General features: G+C 45.3%; 1 protein-coding gene across 5 annotated transcripts in view; it reads right to left on the reverse strand.

The window, feature by feature from the left end:
• Positions 1-6,949: 6,949 nt before the first annotated feature.
• Positions 6,950-21,359, reverse strand: part of DGLUCY (D-glutamate cyclase) — an 847,613-nt gene continuing 833,203 nt past the window's right edge. For all 5 annotated transcript variants that reach the window (XM_069637445.1, XM_069637447.1, XM_069637446.1 and 2 more), the window contains exon 13: positions 6,950-7,434. In XM_069637445.1, the coding sequence (XP_069493546.1) occupies positions 7,273-7,434 (162 nt within the window). In that variant the 3' untranslated portion in view covers positions 6,950-7,272. The remainder of the gene's footprint in view (positions 7,435-21,359) is intronic.

A 21,359-nucleotide genomic window follows, 5' to 3' on the forward strand; every position in this document is an offset into this window, starting at 1 on the left:
AGCTGGCAGTGAACCACGTCTCAGTAAGAGCGAGCACGTCAAGGTCAAAGTCTTCAAGAAGGAGAAAGATAGCAGTAGAGTGTTTAACAGTAGAGCAAGAGTTGAGGGTAGCTAGATGAAGCTGCTTGCCACCTTTGAAGGTCTTCCGAGGGGGGGGGGGGAGTACAGGGATGTGGTACGCCCATCAGTGATGGTGAAGGGACAAGGATGGGCAGCAGACAGAGTAAGGGGAAGGGAGGACATGGATGAGGGATGGAAGGTGCATATCAAGGAGGAGGAGGTTGGGCTGAGAGCCCTGGACCATGACAGCACCATTCTGATGTACAATAATGATGCACCTAGCGGATGAGAAGCATGACAAGAGTACTTCCCATCAGGCGCCACCATTAATGGACAACAAAGAGAAAGAAGAGAGGACAGAGACGATGGAGGAGTTCATAGGTCTGGAGAGGGAGTGACAAAGAGGATGTCTGTGACAGTCTGCCAGGAAGAAGCAGCGATGGGCAGGCCCGGGTTAGAAACCAGGAGGTCTTTCTTGAACTTTTTCCTTCCAAGCTTCAAAAGAGGGGTAGGATAGGTGATAGAGCAACAGTTAGAGTAAATAGGGGAAATGGAGAGCACCATGGAGGGAGAGCGCAGGGAGATGGGAGGGGGGGAGAGAGAGAAAGGATACTGCACAAAGCATGATAAACTCACCAGGCAGCCTAGCAGCAGGACAGGCACAGAATAACCAGGTGCACAATGACAACCAGGTCGCAATGGGGTATTGCACCGCTCCAGCAGCAGAGGAGGAAGGCAACAGCTGGGGGAACAGGCGGCTTATCAGCAAGACAAGAGCAGACGAGTCATGAGCACGTGAGGGATGTCCAGCCCGGTGGAGAGAGTCAAGCATAATGTTTTAGATGAAAGAAGCAGGAAGGCCGTTGTATGAGTTTTTTGCTAAGTGCCTCCACTAAGGTGTTGTACGTGGTTCTTTCCCCATACAGGATAGTCTTGATGATGGCCTTAATTTCCAGCCAAATTGGTGAATACCTCTGCTAGGGCCGAGGACTTGACCTCCCCTACCGCCTTGACAAAAGCATTAAACTCGTCTATCTATTCTGCCCAGTGGGGGCCCTTGTCCTGGTGTGGCGCAAGCGTGAATGGGAGGGGCAGCCCAAGAAATGCAGATCTGGACGTGGCAGTCAGGAGGGCCTGGAGGGCACCAGCATGTTGTGCGGCTTGTTCCATGGTGCAGTGGACATGTGGGAGGGGAGGTGGGCACTAGGTGTTGCCAAGGGGCCCTCACCTGTTTAGATGCCACGTGGTTCCTTTGGCAGTAGCTGAATGCGGCGTAGGAGGGTCAGGTGTGTGCTGGTATACCCTCTGGAGCAGGGCAGGATGTGCAGCATTGCCAAGGGTGCCTCACCTGGTTAGACACCGGGGTTCCATTGACATCAGTTGCTGTGCTGCAGGAGGGTCAAGTGCATGGTGGTATTCGCTCTGGAGCAGGGTACGATGTGCAGGCTTGCAGGCGGAGGACACTGTCGATCATTTATGCAAATGGATGCCTCCGCGCCAGTGTGAGAGAGCCTCTGGATGGTGAGCAGGGCACAGGAGCCACCTTGCGCAACTGCCGAGGCCAGGAAGTGTGGGTGGGCCTGCTGCGACGCTTGTCTCACTGTCTGTATGGCGCTCTTTGCTGTGAGCAGCAGCAGTTAGGAGCACGTCTGGGCCAGGAGTAGCCCAGGCTGGTGCGCTCACAGTTCAGGAGCGCAGGGACCCTCAGGAGCGGTGCTGCTGGCGCTGGAGTGCCACAGTGGACAAAACTGGAGGAGAACGAGTCAGCAACGGGATCGCAGTGCAACTAGCGGGATTGGTCCGGTGATTGGTAACTCTGTCCTATTAAAGGGTCAGCATACTACCCAGTGTAACATTTCCTTCTCCCCAATCCCTGGTGGACATGTTTTCCCATTTTATTGTCGAGTTGAGAAACGGTTACAATGCTGTGCCTCAACTCGAGAAAAATTGCTATTAGTACCCCAGTACAATGTGCCGGGTACTAATGAAGCAATAGAACCCGAGGAGGGGGAGCATTACTGGTCGGGTAATGCCCCTGGGGCTACGTCAAAGCTCTTGCTTTGCTCGGGCTTCTATCGCCCGGTGGGCATTGCCCTACCAGTAATGGCCCCCCTCCTCGGGTTCTATTGCTTCATTAGTACCTGGCAAGGGGGGTGGGTGGCCTCCCAGCCAATGAGGAGGCTTGGAACAGGGTCCTTACTACACAGGGAAAGACCCCACTCCAAGCCTCCTCGGAGCAGGAGGCCGCCATCTTCCTTTGCTGGGACCATAGGTAAGTGTGCTCCCTGAGTGCCCATCCATTTCCCCCTATCCCTACCCCTGTTTTCCACATATCCAAACCCCTTCAAACCCAAACCCCACTTACCTGAGCTCCTTTGTCCCTCGCTGGGGCCGGAAACAGGAGTGTTCCCAGCGTATCTCCGGTGCACGATTAGCCGCCATGGAAAGGGAGAAGAGACTATGTGTAACAAGTTAAATCATTAAAGCAACAACAATCTTTGGAAGTAATGATTTTTTTCCAGTGTAGACAACACATCTTTGAGAATTCGAAGCATGTCCATAGTAGACTAAGAATTTGAGATTGAGACCCATAAACTAAAATAGCCATGTCTATTTATGCACGAAAACCTCTGAAAAAGACAAAGACAACGGCAAGGTGACTACATTTATCCATATGTTCTCATAAGAAAAGGGTTGGGCTTGCTGAAAATGTGTAATATGGGGCCACTTTGAACATTATTTCCAGGACCTCTTTTGGTTCCCACTCCACCCCTTCCATCGACAATTGGCCTTCTTTTTCACCCCTTGCTGATGGGTCACTGTACTAAAAATAGCAGCTTATACAGGGTCTGGAGCATGTCGTCGCTCTGGAGGCAGTCATGCCCATCACTTGGTTCCATTGGTTTCCCGGGGAGTTGCATGGGCTCTGGTTAACAGACGCATGCCATATGTACAGAGGTCTCAGTTTAGGAACACTCAGACTTAGGTGCATCTTGATCTGCCCAAGACAGCAGCTCTGAATGTTCCATATGTAAACAGATACATCCTTTCCAATAACAAATCAACATGGATAATACATTATCTTTGAAAATGCATCACAACAGAATGTGCATCACATTAAAAAATACATCCTATGATAATTGTTTTGGTAACTGAGATCCAATAGTCATACTCAGGTGCTGACCAAGCGGTACTTGATATTAATCAAACAGCAGATCACTGCGAGACCAGAGACCTCACACACACCCATCCGAGAAGAGATAATATCCAGTACACGTTCTTACATTGACAATTACCTTCACCCATCCGGGACCACGCATCCAACTTACTTGCCTTGAGAAAAACCTTAAGGTTGAAACACGTGTCGGCACTAGTAAAACCCAGGCAATTGCTTTTTTGATATACTGTGGAAGTCTGAACTAACTAGAATGTATGTCACAAGAATGACAATCATTGTATGAAGCACATGACAAACAATAAAGCAATATCTATTGCAAACACTTACCAAGTGTGGAAATTAAAACGTATTAATATCAAGTACTACTTGATCAGCTCCTGAGTATGACTATTGGATCTCAGTTACCAAAACAATTATCCAGAAACACTGGGACAGCAGGAGCTGTGTCCTTCTGAGATCCCTGTACAGGCAGCAGACTAACAACAGAGGAAGTTCATAGAGGCACCAGAGCAATAAACAATACCGCAGAGATCCACAGTTCCCAAAAGCTCCATCCCTTCATCACTGTACATCCTATGATATGTTGCATTAATTTGGATAACACATCCCATCAAACAGTACATTCTAACACACAATGCTTTCCCTCAGTCATTGCATCCCATGAGATAAAAATTGCCCATCCAATAATGAATCACATCATACACTCCTTTTCATAGAATGCTGTTTCCCATCAGATATGTTATCCCACTTCACAATACATCCCATTAGACAATGCTTCAGATGAGATAATACACCAGGCTAGAGGTGGACCTTTATGCAGAGTATTTCCCTAAAGCGTTTCATGAACTTTGAGACCATTGAAACCTAATCAGGAATGGTTGACTCATACGGTCCAGATCCAAAATGTAGGATGGTTGGAAATTGGCACTACACATGATAGGCAATATTTAGAATGTGAATTGTAAATGTTACAGGATTCGGATCTTTTTCCTAAAGTATGTGTGTTTCAATACACTCATTCCACAAAACCTGCTAAAGTGACCTTTTCTAGCTCACTTATGTCATAAACATCTGGCAATATCCTTGGATGCACAAGACACATATTGATTTTGGGACGCTATACCTCAAGTTTCTTTTCGTTTGAAAAATAGGGAAATGCAAATAAATCTGATCCATCTATTTTATTATACCAGATCTAAACTTTTCTCGATGGATTTTTCATCTTCACAGAATTTTTGGAGAGAGTGCAAACTACTGAGTACATTACGGCATATGTTTTAAGAAAACTAGTACACACAAATATATTTGTGGCTCATAAATCCATCCACATTTTATGGAAATCCAAAGACCCGCCGTATTCTCCAGCATGTGAACGGCAGATATGTGCATATAAGCATAACAGTTTCAGAAGGAGAAGTATAACTGATATAGCTACTAAACTGTGGGACTTGTATCAACATTTTATTTGATGATATATAGGTAAAAATGTAATTGCCTATATGGACGGCTATTTTGATTTACTATTAAAAAAATGATGCATGTACATAATTATAATCAAAAACGGAATCCTATTACTGAATATCTTAATACCTCTTCATTGCAAATTCTCTAACATATCATATTACCATATCATTCCCCCTTCTGTGCCTCTCATTGTCCTTTATGTTCTATTTCCTTTCAATTGCTTTGGTTTCAATGGCCGTATACTTCATGTCAATCACTTCTATTAACACTAATTGCTACTGCAATACATTTTTATTGTATTACCAATGTAATGTTTCATTTTTATTTTAACCTTGATACACCACCTTCATTCTTCCAAATTGTTAACAAAGCCTTTTATTCAAGATTTGTTATTATATTTATAACTATAAACTGCTAAAATGAACTTTTTCTTCTCATTCACTATAAACGCTTAAAAAAAACATATTTAACAAAAAAATGGTGGATGAAATATTTTGATCCTTATTTGTTAAGATGAACAATAAAGAAGAATTATCAGAACCTCATTCAGTATAATTATTGCTATTGTTAATTTCTACTCCATATGTATGTAATGCAAGTGAGCATTGTGTTTGCTTTTAGCATTGTTAGGTGATTTCTTCATGCCGGTCTTTGACTGAATGATTGATTGCGAGAAGGGGCTTTTGTAGGTTGTAAGGGGGGGACAGTATTTGAACCAATTGAATGCCATTTAGCTTAATTTCTGTACTAACAGGACAGCAAAACGTGGTAACTTTGGATCCCTTTCAAGTGTAATTGTCTTTTTCTTACTGTCACAGAAGGACAACGTTACATTGGCAATGTTTTAATTTGAATCAAAAAAGCACCAATTATTTTTAACATTATCTTTTCAATGGAATTTCTTCTGGACTGTTTTCTTTTGCCAATTCAATCAAATACAAGCATCAGGGAGGACCTTCCGCCATAGAAATAACTCATACTAGAAGGGATATGCATGCTTGTCCTCTCATGTTGCAGGCAATTCAACGAACAATTGGTTGATAAATAACTAAGTCTGAGTTTAGGTGACACAGAAGCACATTTCTCTTAAAATGTAGTGTGCGTCAAGGTTCTGTTGTTGGTCCTCTCCTCTTTTCTCTTCATACTATTCTTCTCTTCCCTAATCTCTTCTTTCAATCTACTCTCTCATCTCTTTGCTGATGATTCACAATTCTTTGTCCTTCTTTTCCGATGAGATTCACACTACACACTCCAACTGTCTTTTGTCATCAGGGCATGGATGAACTCTCATTTTCTTTATTAAAATCCTTCTAAAACTGAAGTACTTAACTTGCCTGCTTCTCTTTTAGATCCATCCATACCCCCATTTTCTTTCCTTCCCACCATCATCAACCTCCTTCTCTAATTCCATCAGGAACCTCAGAATTCTGTTTGATCCCACTCTTTTTTGTCACTCATATTTCTAACGCTGAACGTGCCTGACATTTGCACTTCTTCAACATTCGTAGAGCTAACATTTCTTCATGCAACTAAATTTCTTCTCTCCTTTATTTTATCTGGTCTTGATAAATATTCAAATCTCCTAATTGGTCTTCCTGGCAATTCACTTGGTCCTCTTCGCTCCATTTTTAATTCTGCTAGGCAAACTCTTTTTTTTAATCTCTCTCCTCATGCTCCTTTTCATTCTTCTCTTCGATCTATTTTTTGACTTTCTTTTGATTCTCAATTACTTTTCCATTTCCTCTGCATTGTACTAAAATGCACTCATGGCCTAGCCCCTCAGGATTTTGGTTCCTTGGCCTCTCTCTGTCTTCCTCCTCATCGTGTTCACTATTCAAATCAATGTTTTCTTACTGTTCTCAAACCTTCATGTGCTGCCTCCGTTTCTGTTACTTTTCCCTTCTGGTGCCTAAACATTGGGATGCTCTCCCACTTGACATTCGCGCTCCTCTCTTGCTATTTTCAGCTCTTGTCTCAATTCTTTTCTTCTATCATCTGATTCCTAATTTGTCTTCCTCATAACTTATTTTTCATTGTAATTGTTCATTGCTTTGTACCACGTTCATATGTACAGCGCTTTGGAGAAAGCGCTATATATAATAACAATGAAATACTAATACATGGTAAAGGGTGAAATGTAGTATTTGTGGTGTATCTTAAAGGTATATGAGTTGAGAAGTTCTGTTCACATTAGTTCATTCATGTTCTGTTGTACAATATTGAAATTCGACATTTATGAATCCTTGCTGCATACAACAGTATTTAATAGTTTATAATCATGTTGCAAGTGATTGTTTGAAACATTTATTGTGATCCCGTGCCAAGTTGCCACAGAATAAAAATACCAATATCAACCCTTTATCGAAGCCCCAACTTAATCAGCAATGCCCCAGTGTCTTATTCCTTCCAAATGTTTGTTTAAAAAATAATTTGTCGATATTAAATTAGTTTCTATTGTGTGACTCCTTTTCTAGAAGGGTAACGGTAGTTTGTCGCACCCAGTCAGACACACTCTTCCATATTTCACTTGCTGGTTCAATATTGAGCATTGTACCGCACATTCTTCCACTTTATGGGCTACAAGGCGCAGGCTCAGAGGTGATCTCAAGCAGTTTCTGAATAACGCTTGAGTGAGCATTGTAAAATGGCAGCCCATCCACTTCCATTCCAAGATTTCCTGTCATTCCACTCCGGATTCCGTGTCTTACAAGTATGGTCAGCATCTTTTCTTCCTGTAATGAAGAAGGTTCATAATACAAATTAATACTGAAACTGGTCCCTTCACTAATAATCTTTATTTGCATGCTGGGAAGAGTGCTCAGCCAATCAGATGGCTAGGAATGCAGACAGAAACTGCCAGTATCCATCTGCGTCTTTTCAGCAACCCAGTCCCCTTTGCCTGGTGCCACTATGTTTTTTGCCATGACCCCTCCCAGTCCCCTCACCCAGCCCCCCTGAATTCCCCATGACATCCTGTACCCCCCCCCTTCTCAGCCCCTCAGACTTATTTGCTGCACAGGGCTTTCCACTCCATCCGCAGTGCTTCCTCACCATTGCACTGGCTGACGCAGAAATAGAAAAGGTACTTAGCCAATTTTCCATTTTCCATGGCGGTGGCCATCTTGGTTTTACGGTGCTGGACTGCTCGTGTGGGCGGGACAAAGACTGATATGCAAATGGAAATTTCCCTTCTGTGAAAGGTACAGTGAGCTTAAGTGTGGCTGCGGACTCTTGAGTGGGTACCTTACCAAAGAACAGGTCATTTAGCCGTGTTCGTTCTGAAAGAGGGGCGCCTACGGACTATTTTTTGATTATTCATTTTGACACTTGCAGCCAGCGAAGAGCTTGCAAGATCAGCGAGATACACACTCTGTGTCTGGTTTTCACCAGCATCCTGGAAGCTGCATTTTGAATTATTTGTAGTCAACCGATAACCGCCTTTGGCAGGCCCAGCTAAAGAGCATTGCAGTAGTCAAGCTGGCTAGAAATAAAGGCATTTACTATTTTAATTTTGTGCGTAAAGCCAAGGTACTCCAAAGTTATTTATGAAAGAAACAAGCACTAGACACTTGAGATCTGTGTCTCTCCAAAGATAGTAAGTAGACAAGCCAGTAACCCAAATTCCTGACTTTTTGCAAAGGCAAAGGACAGTTTCCTAAAGAAGGGGCCAGAACTGGGACACCCATCTAGATGCTTTAGCTGCCATAAAATAACAGCTTGCAGGCTAACTGCATATGCTGAACAGGTCAGCAAATCTGTCTTCTGAACATTAAACGTAAGCCTGTTTTGATGCATCCAAATACTGACCTGCTCCAAACACCATTATAACCTATCACCCACAAACGCATACGGCCTCATTACAAGTCTGCCGGTCCGGAAACAACAGTGCTGGTATGCCTACCGGCATCATTGTTTCTGGACTGGCATACTACGAGTTTGCCTGCAGGAGCCGTTGTGCCCCCGGGCACAGCAGCCATGAGAGGCAAGCCGTCATGAAAGCACCGGCACCGTTAACAACGGTGCCAGTGCTTCCGTGGTCCCCATTCCCATAGGAGTCTATGGGAATGGGGACTTACAAACTGCTGGTGCTTGACTTCCTGGACCGCCAGGGTTGTAATCCCCCAGTGTTACTGGGAAGTCAGGGGCCTATAATTTCTTTCGGGTCCGGCGGACCTGTAATTAGGCCCATAGTCCTTGTCAAGCTGAAAAGTTTACTGAGTATCATCAGCGTAAATGTACTCTTATATCAGGTTTCACGGCTCCTCCCGACCTGGCCCTGAGGCTCCAATCTAGCTATTTGGTGCCAGATTAAAGAATCCTTCTGTGACGACAGGGGTGTCTTTCTCTTCAGACCACTCCATTCCTGGATCACTCAAACTCCCTTGAACTCTTCTACACCCCATCCCACTCCAGCGTGGGTCCACTTTGGCACCCAGAATCCTGCATTGAGCGTCGGCCAGCCACTCTGCAATCCTGCAGCACTGCTTTGATCCTCCAGTCTTTTTTTTTTTTTAACCTTTATTTAATTCTGACAGAGCAGGACAGCATACATTGCAGGACGCAGCCTGCTTTATAATTCGTACATTGGTACACTAAATATTAATTGTTCAACAGTATCATTGTTTCACGAAGTATGACATAGTAAAGAATCTTTACGCAATTACCTTAGGGGAGCTTCAGAGAGGGGTATCTAAGTGCAATTTGACGCCTTGTCACAAAGGTATTTGCGAAAACCAGGCCATGAGTCGTGTGGTCTGGCGCCAACAGGTAGGGTGAAGACATAGGGCCTCATTACGACCCTGGCGGTACTGTATGGACGGTGCCGGTATGGCACTGGCACAGTCCATACCGTACCGCCTTATTCCGAGTTTCCCTCGCAGGTTCCTGACAGCCCGCCAGGTTTTACCTGGTGGGCTGTGCGGCACCCGCGAGCAGAACTCGTGATTGCACCGGCACCGCTATAAACGGTGCTGGTGCAACCATGCTCCCGACCCCCATTGTGCCCTATGGAGCATAATGGAGATCAGGATCTCGTCATTACCGCCTCCTGCGAATGGTCAATTACCAGCCCCTTCATCTCATAATGGGCCAGTTATTGCCCAATTGCAGGAGGCAGTGCCGGTCACGAGCATGGCGGTAGCCATACAGGCACGGCTACCGCCATGCTCATAATGAGGCCCATAGACTTTTTCAGTTTCTTGCGCCCAAGTGAGCACGTTTAGCCATTCCTTCTCATTAGGAGCGGTTTTGTCTTTCAAGTGCTGGAGGATCGTATGTTTAGCCATCATGCAGGCAATATTAGCAAATGCTCCACTTGCCTGGTAATGGCCATATACCGAACAGAATGCCTAAAGGTTCACATTCAAGATGCATTTCGACAATCTCAGATGTAGTATCTATGATATGTGCCCAGACGTTACCCAGTGCGGGGCATTCCCAAAACATGTGCAGATGGTCTGCACTTTCACATCCACATTTAGGGCAGCATTGTGCTTGAGATACAGCCATTTTGGATAGTCTAGCAGGTGTATAGTAGAGTCTATTCAAAATTTTTAATTGCATAAATCTGAAATTAATGGATACTTTCTTTGTATGAACACACATCTGCGAGCATTGCTCATCCGAGACCGCCAGGCCCAGCTCTCTAGACCAACCATCTCTTGCTGAGGAATTCAGGGTTGGATCTGCGTCTTATATGCTTTTGTATAGTGCTGACATGATGTGTCTACAGTTAACCGAGTTGGCGATGTAGGCTAAAATCCGCGTTTCTTGGGGTTCATTTGGGTATGATGACCATCTGGCAGCAACAGCTGCCCGTAGTCTAGAGAATTGTAGGCGTTCCCCGCTTGTGTCTCCGTGCCCCGGTTTCCAAGTGTCAGGTGTGATAAATCTACCCTCAGGGAACAAATCTGCCAGGTGTCTGTAGCCGAGGTCACCCCATTTTAATTGTATAGCCCTGTCCCATGACGGCCTAAGCTCAGGGAAGTTCCAAATAGGGAGCCATCTGTAATATGGTGTTGTGGCGCCCGTATGCAACAGTATTTGTTTCCATGCGTGTAGTGTGGACTTGACAGGGTCAACGGGGCAGCTGTCTCTTTAGTGTGGGTTCACCACTAGGGTCCTAAGATCCACCTCACCAGCCACCAATTTCTCTAGCCTGACATGTGGAGGGGGCATGGGATTTGGGTACCAATAAGTAGCAAATTGGGCTTGGGATGACATCCAGTACCACTCAAGGTTTGGTGCGGCGAGTCCGCCCCTCCCATAGGTATGTGTCATGTCAGTCCATTTTATGCGAACCGCTCCAGCGTGCCAGAGGAACTGGGCGAACTGGGCATGTAGCTGACTGAAGTATTTCTTCCCGAGCCAGAGCGGGACATTGGCGAACGCGTATAGCATCTTGGGGAGCAGAGCCATTTTTATTAGTGATAATCTAGCTGCTGGGGACAGCGGAAGCGCCTTCCATCTATTCATCTTGGCCCCTGAATGTGAAGAGAGTGTGTCGTAGTTGTCTCTCCGGAGTGTGTCACATGTTCTCGAGACAAATAGACCTAGATATTTGATGTGATCAGAGGCCCACTGGAGGGTAAGCTCACCCTGGCAATTCCATGTACCATCAGTGAAGGGGAAGATTTCTGACTTTGTGGCATTTATTGTAAAGCCTGACAATTCACCAATGGATATGATGTCTTGTATGTTCGGGGAGAGGTTAGTCTGGTGGTCCTTGACAAAGAGCATTACATCATCAGCGTATAAAGAGATGATTTTGGGGAAATCGGCCAAGTGTACACCTCGGTGTTCATGGTTCGCTCTAATGTGTTCCGCCATGGGCTCGATGACCAGGACGAGCTGTCATGATGCCTACCCCCGGGCATCCAGACCAAGTCCATCAACCCCGGAAGCAGGCATCATGTTACCTGGAGCCAACCCAGCAACCCCTGTTAGGGGCTATGTGGGTACAGTCCTGGCACCTATGGTGCCAGGCTCATATGGGACATCAGTACTGGTGCCATAGGTGCCAGGCTCATATGTTAAAACTTACCTGATGCAGACCACGCTGCAAGGGATCCAAGCATCCAAGCCCATGTGAGGCTTGAAGGGACTATTTTATCTTAGGGACTATTTTGTTACTCGGGTGTGGCTGTGGAGGAATACTTACCTGGGACTACTTTGAAGGCTATTTAAACCACGCCCGAAGAGCAGCACATGCTTCGCGTTATTCTGCATCCAGCAGCGTAACGCTCACCGTGTCTGCAGTCAGCATCCAGCATCCTGCCACGCCCGCCTCAAGTCCAGAGCGCCTAGAAAGAAGGGAAAGAAGAAGAAAGGTTACAACAAGAACTTTACTGGATTTCTTATCTGATTTCGGATTCAGCGCATTTTCGAACCAGAAACAGACTTCATTTTAAATGCGTCGCATCGCCAGCAGCACCGCCGCACCATACTCACCGTTCCTCGCAGCATCTCTACGATCCGGTGCTGTCTCCATCACCTGGTTGCCGCATTCCAGCGCCTAAGGGGGACAAGAAAACAACAAGGTGAGCCAAGGGAACAAACAAGGACAATCTCTTGCCACCATATGCTTACCTGATTTTACCGCAGGAGGTATTATCCACCAGCACGCCAAATCTTCCTACGCTGCACCTGCAAGAAAAGAGAAAGCAGCGAGTTAAACCTTGGCATCATTTACCGGACAGTGTTACAAAACACAGACTCTTACCTGAACGCTTTCAGCTGCCTGCCACAAGACGATCATCTTTTGAGTCTAAGCTGCAAAAGAAACAAGGAATTGGATAAAAGTGATTAATCAGACATTTTGAACTCATTAGAACTATATACGTACGGCCTTTCGCCCGGAGGTTTGGAGCCAAGATTTGTCCAGAACTCTTCCAATATCCTCAAGCCAGTGAAGTAACTGGCCATCAACGCGCCCCTGCATTCTTCGCAGGATGGAGAGCTCTTCATACAAAACTATAAGGTGAGCTTTGTGAAAGGGAATGGCAGAAGTGATAAGTGGGGACGCAGTGAGGTGTTAATACTCAAATCCACGGGTGGCTAATTCCCTTTCCCCGTCTTTAGGAGACTACTTCTACGGGTCAAGCAGATGAAGCTAGGTGGCCCAGTCCAGTCAGTCATCTCTGCACTATGCATCACGTTGTTGGAGACCGTGGCTGTCCAGTTCCGCTCGACACCCCTGTGGGAGCCAGGTGAGCATAACAGAATGCGAAGTCTTCCTACAAATTCTCACCCGGGTGTCATGGAGACCTCAGAAACTGACCAACGGGCCCAATTATTAGGGGAACTTAGGGCTGAAGTACATGCCGCTCGCCAAGAAACTAATACACTCAGGAGAGAGTTGATTGTTTCGAAGGAACGCACCGATGATCTTGCTAGACAATTACTGCAAAACCAAGCGGGGCAAACACCCCTACCGGGACTCAGGGGGATTCCAAACCCTGTTTCACCAAGCAACCCTGTGCAAGTGATTTTACCAGGCAATATCCCTTTAGCCCCGCCAGAACGCTTTGCGGGGGACCCGAAAAGATTTGCCGTGTTCATGAACCAATGCCGTTTGCACTTTTTATGCAGACCTGGAGCCTTTCCAAACGATCAAGCCAAAGTAGCCTTTGTATTATCATATCTCAGCGGCAGTGTAGCGGATTGGTCAATCCCACTAGTCAATCAGGATGACCCTATTCTTCGGGATTTTCAGGGTTTTCAAATGAGCATGGAAAGACTATTTGCCCGGCACTCTCAAGGACAGGCCCTGGATAATAAACTTTTGTCCCTAGACAGGGTAACCAACACCTTCTAACCTACATAGCAACCTTTAATAGGTTGTTGGTGGAAACTGGATGGCCCGAGGAAAAACGGATTACGTTGCTTCATCGGGGACTTCGAGGAGAACTCAAAGATGTTTTGGCTCAAGTTGTGAACCCACCTCAAGACTGTGCTGAATATATAGACATAGTGGTCCTGTTAGATCACAGACTTCAGAATCAAAAGGCTGATCGAGCCAAGTTTGAGAACCGGGTGTTGGTTAAACCCAACGCTACCCCCAAAGGAACAGACGCCTCAGAACCCATGCAAATCGGAGGAGTTAAAGGACCCTTGACATAGAAGGAAAGAGAAAAAAGGCGGCAAATGCAATTATGTCTATACTGTGGAACTTCGGGACATTTTCTACGGGATTGCCCTGTAAAACCACCCAAGAAGGTGGTAGGAGCTGCTGATAAAAGCCATATGGAGCCTGACTCGGGAAACGACCATGCCCGACAAGCGTAGAGGTCCGCTTGCCGAGCTTGAAGAAGGATACTCAGACCTCGCATTTCATCATACCAATGGTCCTTATAGATCCAAGGCAGCCATCACGTTTGCACGCAGTTAGGGCATACATTGATAGCGGGGCCATAGGAAACTATGTGGACCACGAATTGGCTTCTAGGATGAATCTACCTATCTGACCACTTCGGATGTCATCACCACAGTCGATGGAACTGAAATTGCCTCTGGGCCTGTAACTCATTCCACCGCAGAGATGACATTATTGGGTCAGGATGGGCATCAAGAGACTATTGTGTTTGATTTAATCAAAGCCCCGCAGTTCCAAATAATACTGGGGATACCTTGGTTGGAAACACATAATCCTTGTATTGATTGGCGAGAGAAGAGAATAACCTTCCTGGATTGTGCACATACTTGTTACCCAATAAAAACTTTGAACAAGGACCTGGCCACAGTCGCTACTCCAGTTGTGCAGTTACCGCACGAATATCAAGAATTCCAGGATGTTTTCCAAAAAGAACAGGCAAACACCTTACCACCTCACAGATCACACGATTGTCAAATTGATCTCATATCTGGTGCACAACCTCCATGTAGTAGGATCTACGCACTTACGGAACCCGAGAACCTTCACCTACGACAATACTTGGACCAATACCTTGCCAATGGCTTCATTCGTCCATCCAAGTCCCCTGCATCTTCAGCTTTGTTTTTCGTGCCAAAAAAGGAAGGTGACCTCAGAACGTGCATAGACTACCGCGCCTTAAATCAGATCATGGTTAAGAAGGGATGCCCATTGCCTCTGATCCCAGAATTACTAGACCAAGTAAAGGACGCTTGCATCTACACTAAATTAGATCTCCGAGGGGCATACCATCTGGTACGTGTAAAGAAAGCCGACGAATGGAAGACTGCTTTTCGCACTAAGTACGGGTTATTCGAATACCAGGTGATGCCCTTCGGGTTGTGCAATGCACCAGCAGCCTTCCAGTATTTTATGAACGATGTCCTGCGTGAACTCATTGACGTCTGTGTTGTCGTATACATAGACGATATTCTAGTGTACTCCTCTTCAGAATCTGACCATGTGAAGCACGTTCGTGCAGTCCTTGAGAAACTACGCCAGCACAAGTTATATGCAAAATTGGAAAAATGCGTTTTCCATACTACAGAAGTTGAATTTCTTGGATTTATCCTGACTCCAAAAGGAGTTCGAATGGACTCTGGAAAGGTGGACGCAATTCTCAAATGGTCATCACCCAGTTCAGTTAAAGGAGTACAAAGCATGGTCGGATTTGCTAATTTCTATCGCAGATTCATTACGGATTTCTCGCACGTTGTACACCCTATCACAGCGCTCTTGCAAAAAAACAAGCGCTTCCTGTGGACTGAAGAAGCTGAGAATTCCTTCCAAGAACTGAAAGCGAAATTCACGTCTGCACCTGGATTAAAGCATCCTCATCCTGAACTCCCATACATAGTTGAAACCAACGCATCCAGTTTAGCCATGGGAGCTGTCCTGTCCCAGAAGGATCCTGAAACTGGTCAACTTCACCCAGTAGCATTTTGGTCCAGAAAGTTCTCGGCACCCGAGTTAAACTATGCAGTTACCGATAAGGAGCTATTAGCTATTAAATCTGCATTCAAGGCTTGGCGGCATTATCTTCTCGGTGCCAGGCATACCATTACTGTAATCACTGATCACCGGAACTTGCAGTATTTAAAGACAGCCAAAGCCCAATCATCACGCCAACTTCGATGGGCATTGTTCTTTGACGAGTTCGATTTTCGTGATCACTTATCGACCAGGCTGTAAAAATGGCAAGGCAGATGCCTTATCCCGAATAGGAATGGAAGAAGCATATGCGAACCCGGAGCCGGTGCCTATAATTTCAGAACAAAGAATTCTTGGCATAACTACTTTACAAACCCTAGAAGATATTCAGATAAAGATCCAACAACTCTTCGATCCAACAGCCCTGCAGGACTGGGTAAAGAAAGGCTCAGACTACTATGTCATCAATGACCTACCTTATTTATTTATTTATTTTTTTTGATGTTTTAGTTTTGTCTCAAACTTTTTCATCATTGTGATTCGTGCAAAATACGTGGTTAAAAGAAGGGAAGAAAAAAAAGGTGTAGGCTGTGGTGCTAGGAAAGCGTTTTTCCTCCGTTGATCTCGAGAATGCTGTGAAGGTAAAGGACAGCTGTGAATATGTATTTGTTATTTTGTCCACTGAGAATCGCAGCCCATCTTATTATCAAGGGCGTCTATTTCTACCACATAAGGAACTACAAGAACTAGTCATCTCCAATTATCATGACACCCTGATGGAAGGGCACCCAGGTATCGCAAAAACTGAAGCTAAAATTAAGAGACAATTCTGGTGGCCCACCTGGCGAAAAGACGTAAAGTCATTTGTAATGTCCTGTGGCATTTGCGCCCAAAACAAAAGTCAGAAGAAAAAACCGGCTGGCCTTTTACAACCCTTGGATATTCCACTTACACCATGGCACACCTTATCGTTAGACTTTATTACAGACATACCTCCATGTAATGGATTTAACACCATTCTCGTTATTGTGGATCTTTTTTCCAAAATGGCCCACTTTATTACTTTAAAGGGATTACCTTCTGCTTCAATGAGTTTCTCGAAAACATTGTTCGAATACACAGATTTCCCTCCGTATTGGTCTCTGACCGAGGTAGTCAATTCATTTCACATTTTTGGAAGAAATGTTGTCAATTGGCTCAAATCGACGTGAGGTTATCGACCAGTCACCATCCCCAGACCGATGGTCAAACGGAGAGGACCAACCAGACTCTTGAACAGTACCTGCGTTGTATGTTACACCAGACTGAAAGTAATTGGAAACACATTCTATGGATCTCCGAATATGCATACAATAACTCTGTACATTCTGGAACTGGACAAAGCCCCTTTTACACCATATACGGGCACCACCCTCGAACCTCAGAACTTGACTCACCTCAACACTTAGAAATGCCCGCAGTGAACCATCTGCACGCTACTATTACACAAGCCTTTAAGGAAGCAACTGAACATTTGAAACATGCGAAAGAAAAGTACAAGAAAAACGCTGATCAGCATCGAAGTGATGCTCCACAATACCAAATTGGGGATCAAGTTTGGTTGGCCACAAAACACATACCTCTAAAAGGAAAGCGGATCTTTAACCCTAGATATTTGAGACCTTACCTTATTAAGGCCATTATCAACCCGGTGGCCGTCAAATTGGAATTACCTGCTAATATGCGAATTCACCTCGTCTTCCATGTGTCACTTCTGAAGCCAGTACAACCTGGGACAAGACTAACCAAGCCACCTGACCCCGGCCTTATAGACGGGGAACTCGAATTTGAAGTGAAAAGTATCCTGGACTCCAAAATGGGTAAGTCAAGACTTTTTTATTTAATCGACTGGAAAGGTTACGGACCACAAGAACGGTCATGGGAACCTAGTGACCACGTTCATGCACCTAGGTTGGTAAGAAGATTCCAGCGGAATTTCCCAGACAAACCAAGGCCAAGGGGAGGAACAACTTTAGGAGGGGCCTTGGGGGGGGTGGGGGGGAGTGCTGTCATGATGCCTACCCCCGGGCATCCAGACCAAGTCCATCAACCCCGGAAGCAGGCATCATGTTACCTGGAGCAAACCCAGCAACCCCTGTTAGGGGCTATCTGGGTACAGTCCTGGCGCCTATGGGGCCAGGCTCATATGGGACATAAGCCCTGGCGCCTGTGGCACCAGGCTCACATGTTAAAACTTACCTGATGCAGGCCATGCTGCAAGGGATCCAAGCATCCAAGCCCATGTGAGGCTTGAAGGGACTATTTTGTTACTCGGGTGTGGCTGTGGAGGAATACTTACCTGGGACTACTTTGAAGGCTATTTAAACCACGCCCGAAGAGCAGCACATGCTTTGCGTTATTCTGCATCCAGCAGCGTAACGCTCACCGTGTCTGCAGTCAGCATCCAGCATCCTGCCACGGCCGCCTCGAGTCCAGAGCGCCTAGAAAGAAGGGAAAGAAGAAGAAAGGTTAGAACAAGAACTTTACTGGATTTCTTACCTGATTTCGGATTCAGCGCATCTTCGAACCAGAAACAGACTTCATTTTAAACGCGTCGCATCGCCAGCAGCAGCGCCGCGCCATACTCACCGTTCCTCGCAGCATCTCTATGATCCGGTGCTGTCTCCATCACCTGGTTGCTGCATTCCAGCGCCTAAGGGGGACAAGAAAACAACAAGGTGAACAAACAAGGACAATCTCTTGCCACCATATGCTTACCTGATTTTACCGCAGGAGGTATTATCCACCAGCACGCCAAATCTTCCTACGCTGCACCTGCAAGAAAAGAGAAAGCAGAGAGTTAAACCTTGGCATCATTTACCGGACAGTGTTACAAAACACAGACTCTTACCTGAACGCTTTCAGCTGCCACAAGACGATCATCTTTTGGGTCTAAGCTGCAAAAGAAACAAGGAATTGGATAAAAGTGATTAATCGGACATTTTGAACTCTTTAGAACTATATACTTACGGCCTTTCGCCCGGAGGTTTGGAGCCAAGATTTGTCCAAAACTCTTCCAATATCCTCTAGCCAGTGAAGTAACTGGCCATCAACGCGCCCCTGTATTGTTCGCAGGATGGAGAGCTCATCATACAAAACTATAAGGTGAGCTTTGTGAAAGGGAATGTCAGAGGTGATAAGTGGGGACGCAGTGAGGTTTTAATACTCAAATCCACGGGTGGCTAATTCCCCTTTCCCGTCTTTAGGAGACTACTTCTACGGGTCAAGCAGACGAAGCTAGGTGGGCCAGTCCAGTCAGTCATCTTTGCACTACGCATCACGTTGGTGGAGACCGTGGCTGTCCAGTTCCGCTCGACACCCTTGTGGGTGCCAGGTGAGCGTAACACGAACAGGATCGGGTAGAAGGGGCACACCTGTCGTGAACCTCTCTCGAGTTGGAACTGGGAGGACGTAAATAAGTTGACCCGGACTATGGCCAGTGGCTGTGTGTACAGTAATCTGATTTATTGCCTCATCTTATGCCCAATACCCATCTTTTCCAATGTTAAGAACATGTAGTCCCATGCCACCATATCGAATGCTTTTTGAGCATCTATCGTGACCGCCACAGCATGGGTATCTGGTTCTAGTCTGGCCATAATATTGAAAAGTCTGCGGATGCTGAGTGAGGTGGACCTTCCCGGAATGAAACCCGCTTAGTCTCGGTGAATTAATTGAGGTATCCACGGGAGGGGTCTGTTGGCCAAGACTTTAGCAAAGATTTTCGTATCACAGTTTATACGCGATAAGGGCATATAGGAGCTACACTCATTCTTGGGCTTCCCTGGTTTTGGGAAGACTGTGATCACGGCCTCTCTAAGGGATTCGTGGAGGATGTGGTGCACTAGTGATTCCTCCCACACTTGTAGGAGTATTGGGCCTAGTATTGCAGCAAACTCGGCCGTGAGGCCACCAAGTCCAGGCTCTTTGGCCTAGGGGAGTGTCGAAATGACATCAATGATCTCGGCTACCATGAGTGGGTTTTCAAGATTTTCCCTGGCTTGTGGATTCAGTGATGGTAATGTGATCTTGTCTAGTAAAGCTTGGATATCTGTGTGCTCCTTAGCCGGCGATGCCATGTGTAATTTGTGATAGAACTCTCTAAACACCTCCAATGCCTCTGTGTCCGCCCATCTGATATTCCCCTTTGCATCCAGTATGCAGTCCACCTGTTCCCCACCTCTTTCGGACCGTATCACCATCGACAATGTCTTACCCGGCCTGTCTCCCTCCCCGTATTTCCTAGCTGCCGTAGGCAATGCAAAGTATTGGGTTTCTTTTCTTTTTTTAATTTCATTTTTTTATTTGGCTTATTCAAGCCTTTAAAAAAGAAAAGAAAATCACAGACAAAAACCTAAGTTCCATACAAAGCACATAGCATCTATTCACAGCGTCATAAAAGATACACCTGTTCCACCATAGTCGTTCCTTATCTGGTCCAATATCTAAGTGCTATGTGCTTCATTCCAATGTGCAGGCACCAGGTTTTCTCAGTTTATTCCTTCAACATTTGTAGTTGCTAGGAGCTTATCTATTTCTTCCAAGAAAAAGGTTAACGCAAAGATTACTTTTTTGACCTCCCCATCAAACATCATCTGCCACCAGTTATCTGCATTCAGAGTCAGCTGATTTGTCAGCATTGGCCCCAAATATTTTGTTCTTTCTGTTCGTAATGTAGTGCAGAATAGTGTGAGATGTTTTAAGTTTCTTCATTCTTTGCACAAAACCTGCAATTTAGGTTCATGTCGCTCATCTGAGCCCAATTGCTTATTCTGTCTTTGGTTTTGAAGGCGTTAAGCGAAATTGCATGTATGCCGCTATTGTTGGGAAAAAGTGCCACATATCTTTTTAGTGTGTTATATGATCTGGCCTCACTGGGCACATTTTTCATAAGTTTTGTGTTCCTTCTTTTGTCACCAGTTGGAATCCAGGTCATTTTCCATATTTTCAACTTCGCCAAGTTTGGATTTTCGTAAAGAGTTTTCACGTCTGTTTCATGAAACTCCAAAATAGCCTCACATCGCTTATTCCATAGTGACAATAAGCACTCTGGGTTGCCACTGCCAGGATTGTGCAAGAGTTTAAATTGTGGGACTACATCTTTCATTGTAATTTTCCAGAACAGTGCTAACATGTTCCAACAGATGCGAGAATTGATGGAGATCAAACTTAGCTTGTATCTTCCACAAGCCGTTGAAGTGCCTTTAGGTAGCTGGAGTACTTTTACCCAGAATATATTTTCTATGGTAAACCATAGTTCTTCTGAGCAGCCAAATGCATTTTCGGCTCCAAATATTAATGCTGGAACCACTTTTTGCTGGTAAAAATGTATCACTGCTTTTAATGAGAATTTACCATACTTTTTATTCAGAATCGTTGCCTGACATGCAAATTGCTGACACTTGGATTTTGTGATCTCTGCCCAAGGCCTGTCGTTTATATTTGCGCTAATCTGCATGCCCAAGTACCTGGTATTAGTAACGGTACTTAGTATCTCCTTCCCCAGATGCCATTTGAATTTTTTGTTTTTACCTTTTTTGCATGCTTTCAGATTTTGCAAAGTTAGTATCTCACTCTTTGCATTATATATGTGCAGACCACTATTTTCCACATAGTTTTTTACTGCGTCCATTTTAGGCTGCAACCCAATTGGGGTGGCATCCAACAGGATCAAGTCGTCGGCATACAGCATCCAATTTACAGGCGACCCGTGTATTTTTGGAGAAAAAGATCGAGGGCCTTCAATTGCTACGCCAATATCTAACAAGAAGAGATATT

This window comes from Ambystoma mexicanum, chromosome 14 (genome assembly GCF_040938575.1).
Source record: "Ambystoma mexicanum isolate Mex_15411 chromosome 14, UKY_AmexF1_1, whole genome shotgun sequence".
In the NCBI taxonomy this organism is placed as follows: Eukaryota; Metazoa; Chordata; class Amphibia; order Caudata; family Ambystomatidae; genus Ambystoma; species Ambystoma mexicanum.